This window comes from Odontomachus brunneus, unplaced genomic scaffold (genome assembly GCF_010583005.1).
Source record: "Odontomachus brunneus isolate Ranch 3 - 2012 unplaced genomic scaffold, Obru_v1 Obru_scaffold_051, whole genome shotgun sequence".
Taxonomy (NCBI): Eukaryota; Metazoa; Arthropoda; class Insecta; order Hymenoptera; family Formicidae; genus Odontomachus; species Odontomachus brunneus.
In genome coordinates, this window is record NW_022639501.1 from 2,127,333 (window position 1) to 2,133,091 (window position 5,759).

Genomic DNA, 5,759 nt, shown 5'->3' on the forward strand with positions numbered 1-5,759 from the left:
GTATGTATATATAAATATAAATTATATATATACACATACATATATATGTATATATGTATATATTGTTACAACAAAAGTATACTTTTCCCATGTCATGTATAAATTTATTTTTTTTATTAATTTGCTCATATAACTTACGTAACTTATGTTAGAGCATATATATATATATATATATTCGATATGAAAGGATCATATTTTCTTTTTCATGGAATCTTTGTAATATCATTATTTACATTCTTATTTGAAATTTTCCAGCCTTAGTGATGTATTTGACACCTTTAAATGGTTTATACTTTTCACCGTACATGTCTAATCGGTTTACCTTTAATCCGGATACCGCTAACTGATTAATCGTAAAGTGTACCTGCAATTGAGATATTAAATTGTTAATTTTAAAGGGCAAAAATTTTGTAACTTTTGACGTCATCGTACGTACATTAATTGCAGGATTTGACTCAGAAGCAGTTGTCGAATTTTGTATTGTAATCTGAAATACATAATTTTCTCACATAGCAGATTATTGTATTTACTTCTAGATATATTGTAATAATTATTTTACCGATCCTCTGAGATTCGGTAGCTTGGAAACATCAATTCTTCCAATATCCCACAACAACACTTTACTGACAGGATCAAATGAATATTTTCCTTGGTTCGGAGTTAAAGTACAATTCAGGACTATCTTTGGCATGGGGATTTCAAGAGTCACATTTTCAACCTACAATAGCAAACGCTAATGCTAATAATAATAATAATTAAGATCATATAATAATAGCAATAGCAATGCAACAATTCTCATACATCAAAAAAGAATGCTTACAGTCCTGCCTATAGTTTGTTTTGGTCCAACAGTTATATCCAATCTGCCACCTCCTGGTTCTTTCAGGCTAATATTATGTCTTATATATATTGGAATTGCTACGATACTTTGTGATCCTATATGATACGAAAGAAGGCGGAAGTTACCATCCGGAGGGATGAAAGAAAGTATTCTTTCAGACTGAAATCAAGAATGCAAGCTTAAAAATTTACTTTTCATAGAAATTAGATAATATATATATCAAATTTCTTGTACAAACCTCCCATCTCTTAAATCTAACACAAGGATGAAAGCTAACGTCGTCGAACAATCTTGGATTCATAAATGAAAGCGTGAGATCTGGCATGCCACTTAATTTTATGCAACAGTCGATCTTAAAAAAATAATTACATATAATTAATGTATGTGAAGTATTTGTATATGAAAAATATTTACAATGTAAACATACATAGCCTTGAATTTCTGCAAATACAGTTGCTCCAGTTCGATCAATAATAGCATCTACTTCCTCAACAACGTCGAAGTAAGCCTCATTATTGGTATATTTCACTCCAGTTCGTCTCCAAGGGACATTAGACAGTTGGCCACTTGGTAAAATTGCACTAACACTATGCAATTATAAAATATATAAATTTAATAATCCTATATACTATATATAGTTATATAAATGTTTTACCACATCAAGAACACTTACTTGGACTTGCCTGTAACAGTATTTGCTATGGTACGCAAGATGTTGGGTGGCTTGATCAATTCTTTCAATATATTGGATTCTGTTGCCAAAGGAAAACCATTGTCCAACATTTCATCCAACAATTCATATACAACCACATAATTCTCTTTTATTATTGTTTCTGTGCACTCATTAAAGTAATCTTCAAAGGTATCTACTACCCTATGCAAGAATTCAATGACAAACAATGGAGGAACTGAAATGAAGAAGAAGTACTTATTATACTATTTGTCAATCAGTGCAGATTACAAAACAAATTATGTTGTTTATATCAAGATTAAGAATCATAGAAAGAGTAGGGCATATTAGATGGCAGCAGGATGTCGTACGTTTGCAACCTGTGTATCTTTTCGTTTCAGAGAGAGAAAAATATCGAAAGCACAGTTTGCTAGCTAGGCCAGGACTCGAACCCGGGTCTTTCGCTTGCCGGGCAAGTGCTCTAAAACCACTGAGTTACCTGACGCTCCACGCTCACGACACTTTCCTCTCTCTAAATAATGCTCAGAGATTAAGTTTACCTTCTGTCATACATACTGCCACGAAGAACATATTGCAACGATATATACTAATAAGATAATGATGAGGTGTTGCTATCACTGGTGGCGTGTCTTCTGGTGATAGGACTCTTCGTTGTTGGTCAAAAAAATAATCACAAAGAGACCGTGCCACCGCACTCTTCCAATGTTTTTCCATGAAAACATCTCTGTGTACATATGTATTATGATTAAAATTACAGCAAAAAAAACTATACATTAACACATATCTATGAGTATATATTGTGAGATGTTTTAAAATGTCAAGAAAATACAAAACATTTATTGTACATAGCAAATGCTACTCTACGTTATGTCAAACAGTTGCCACAAATGTCAATTTCTGTTTTATTTCCCATGCATTGGTACTTACCCCGAGGAATTTATAATGAAAAGGCTGTGTATCATTTTCGCGAGTATTAGGAATATCGACGAACAAAATATTAAAATACGTGTATAACTAAATCCATACGGCAACGACCAGAAAGTGCTTCTGTCAATCTTTATACATAATTATGCGCATGTATATAAACTTTCAGCCATGTTACCATCGAGTAATGTGAACTGAGCGACTATCAGAAATCAAAATCAGGGGCGGACGAATATCTCGATCGTAACAATATATGAATGGAATAAAACTGTCAGAGCAGAACTATCAATTTTTAGGTTATGGATCGGACGGCAAATCGTACGATTAAAGATTCATGTTAGCGATTTTGCAATTTAACCTTCAAATAGATCAATCCGAGTTCGGGGAAAGTCATCCCCACCGATTTCTGGCCTGTACGCACCTGCGGGACGCGACAAGGATGGCGCCACTGTCTCGGTCCGCGACCGGCGTTCCACCTGACACAGCGGAACGAGTGGAAGCAAGAACACCAGCGAGAGGCAGCAGTCGCGGTCGTCGTCGTCGGATTGTTTGTCAATATCCTCGTCGCCTATCCCTCTCGTCCGCGTTGTTTCGGGTGCACGTTACTCATCAGCACGGTCATCGACGATCTCGGCATGACGGCCACCAGCTACGGCGGCGCAACGGTGTGACATACATATACAGCACACAAACGAATACTCAGCGATCCCCGGGCAGTGTTCCGTGAGATTTTTCCTGCCTGTCGTCGCTGACGATGGAATGCGCGAACGAGCATCTACGAGCCTAGTAAAGGACGACGTGACTTCGTAGTGTGTGTGTGTGTGTGCAGCACACATAGACGACCAGTGGTAGCAGGAAAAAAACGGTTTGTGTATGTATCTTCAATTGCACTTTCTACACTTTCCCCCGTTGCTCCGAGTTTACTCGTTCGAACACGCGGAATACATGTCTGTTTCACTGTGAATGCAGAAGGTGCAGCCGAGGCGAACGGGCTTGCATGCATATAACGCGAGTGTATGCGTGCAATGCTGTTGGCGTGCATGTAAGAAGGTCCATCTGTTTCGCCGTTGAGAGGATGCGTCCTGTGATTATATCGCTGACTAGACTCGAGATTTCAACGTAAATTAAGAATTGCCATGGATTGTCAATAAGAAGAAAAAAAACCTTTTCTCCGGTTGAATAAATCTGTGGGATATTTTTCCTGAAAGAAGTACACCGTGGTTAGTGTACAGAAGGCAGCTCCAGTAGCTTACTGTAGAGCTTCAGTGAGTGACACGTGTGAGTGATAAGTTATCAGGCTGGGGGTAGATTGCTAACAGTCAATTCTATATTGATAAATAATGAGACAACATTATATTAATTGTTCAAGTTTGAGAGCAATGTGGTGAAGTTAACCATCAACGGTAGCTTTATTTAATGATAGCTACTATTGAAATTTATATATATTTAGAGAGCTTTGGATGTGAATACTATCTTAGAAAACAGAAATGCTTCTTGGAAAATGCTAAAAATATTCAATTTATATACATGTAATTTTTATAAATAACAGTTCTTAATTGTATCTTAATTAATTCAAAGTGTATCTTGTCAACACAATTTCTTTAAATTAAGAATGATAATCTGGAACTTTCCTTTGCAATTATCAAGTTTTTTTCTCTTTTACCTCATATCAGCTCTCTTTCTATATACTTGTGCATTCTATCAAAGTTACCTCTTAAGACCCTTGGTCCCATTGCTGCAGAATCCTGTATTAATGATATTAGAAGTGAGATAATTTGAAAATGATACAAGAATTTTTAGCATGTTTTCTCCAGGATTTTATCATTAATCCAGGATTCCACAGAAGTGATACCATAGGAACCTCAAGTTAGTTACTTCTGTACATATTAAAATTTATATTTACTACATGTATCAAGTTATATAAGTTATATTTGACAATCCTGTAGTAAAAATTAACAAAAATTAACAACTATTTTTTTTCTTCTTGCAGATTCACTGGAGGAAAATGTATAAAGACAAAATGATACAATATGCAGACATAGGTGGCCAATATGGAGCAATTGAGTATAACAGACTGATGTGTATCTCGCTTAGTTGATGCACGGGATGCTGTCTTAGACTTCTGTCTAGCACTTTAACTGCATATCCTTAGTCCCGCTCTGTCAGAGCGTATTGTCCGCATTGTCCGAAAATATTCAGTGTTCATAAAATCGCTTTTAATGAGGCCGAAAGCGCGGCCGAGAAGGCAGACTTTGTTTTGAGGAGGTATAGCGTTCTACAATCGACTTTAATGAACAATGAACCATTCGGGAAGCGGTAAACGCCAGGCGAAGGTTTTGGAAGATAATTTTTGGGACTGCAGCGTCTGCACTTATAGGAATACAGCGGAAGCATTTAAGTGCCTCATGTGTGACGTCCGCAAAGGAACCTCTACGCGGAAACCCCGCATAAACCCCCAATTGGTAGCTCAGCAGGTCAGTCAAATCATCAAGTAATGTAGAAGATATCGCCTCGTAATTATCTTGTAACACATTAGCTGATAATATGGTAATATTAATTTATACAACTTACTGTTCATATAGAGAAAATAACTAAAAATCTATCACGTACTATGTTTTGTTCTTCTGCAACACGACTGTTCTCTCTTTTTCTCTCTTTTAAATTTTATCTTGTTACTTTGTATTCGCTACTAAAATTCGAACGAAGTCGTTCCGAGCTTACATAATCAAACATTGTACATCGCGCGTTTAGGTTGCGCAGCAACAATATGTGCCACTTTTGAAACCAGGCAAGAAGGAAGGTAGCAGCGGCGGCAGCACAACCAGCGGCGGCAAAGAAAAGGAGCGCAAACTGGACAAACCAAGGCGCAAGAACAGACACCCGCCGCGTCTCAAAAATATCGACCGTAGTACTGCGCAGTCGAACGAAGTGACAGTAAACAATGTTACCGTTGTTATCACGGAGTACAAGCCCAAAGTGAAGAAGGGCTCGGACCAGTCGGGCGTGTCCAGCAGCGCTAGCTCCGAGAACGGGAGCCAACACGACTCCAATCAGGATTCGAGAAGTCTGGACATCGGCACCGACGCCTAGCTTAATGCTATATATATGTTACATATGTGTACGAATTATTCTAATTAATATATTGTATAATGTATGTCTCAAACCTCTTCATGGTACCGCTGTACACATCCTATAGACAAAGGAAAAGAAGAAACGACTGTTTTGTCTAATATGCATTGCAGATTGCATTACATACGTATATATATATATATATATATATATATATATATATATATATATATA

At 37.0% G+C, this 5,759-nt stretch overlaps 2 protein-coding genes across 5 annotated transcripts; one reads left to right on the forward strand and one right to left on the reverse strand.

Annotated features, from left to right (window-relative positions):
• Positions 1-99: 99 nt before the first annotated feature.
• LOC116845353 (AP-3 complex subunit mu-1) lies at positions 100-3,026 on the reverse strand. Of its 2 annotated transcripts, none has more exons than XM_032817927.1 (9): positions 2,878-3,026; positions 2,072-2,256; positions 1,515-1,749; positions 1,269-1,428; positions 1,080-1,193; positions 821-1,000; positions 560-718; positions 437-487; positions 100-364 (listed from the first exon to the last, which is right to left on the reverse strand). In XM_032817927.1, the coding sequence occupies exons 2-9, from the start codon at positions 2,244-2,246 to the stop codon at positions 230-232; spliced, it is 1,209 nt and encodes a 402-aa protein (XP_032673818.1). In that variant the 5' UTR covers positions 2,247-2,256; positions 2,878-3,026; the 3' UTR covers positions 100-229. The 2 variants fall into 2 exon arrangements, with proteins under 2 accessions (XP_032673818.1, XP_032673817.1); XM_032817926.1 differs by lacking the exon at positions 2,878-3,026 and adding an exon at positions 2,460-2,871.
• A 150-nt stretch (positions 3,027-3,176) lies between these two features.
• LOC116845354 (YY1-associated factor 2) lies at positions 3,177-5,753 on the forward strand. Of its 3 annotated transcripts, none has more exons than XM_032817928.1 (4): positions 3,177-3,327; positions 3,426-3,734; positions 4,447-4,930; positions 5,208-5,753. In XM_032817928.1, the coding sequence occupies exons 3-4, from the start codon at positions 4,754-4,756 to the stop codon at positions 5,544-5,546; spliced, it is 516 nt and encodes a 171-aa protein (XP_032673819.1). In that variant the 5' UTR covers positions 3,177-3,327; positions 3,426-3,734; positions 4,447-4,753; the 3' UTR covers positions 5,547-5,753. The 3 variants fall into 3 exon arrangements, with proteins under 3 accessions (XP_032673819.1, XP_032673820.1, XP_032673821.1); XM_032817929.1 differs by having other exon boundaries at positions 3,426-3,721; XM_032817930.1 differs by lacking the exon at positions 3,426-3,734 and having other exon boundaries at positions 3,179-3,327.
• Positions 5,754-5,759: the final 6 nt, after the last annotated feature.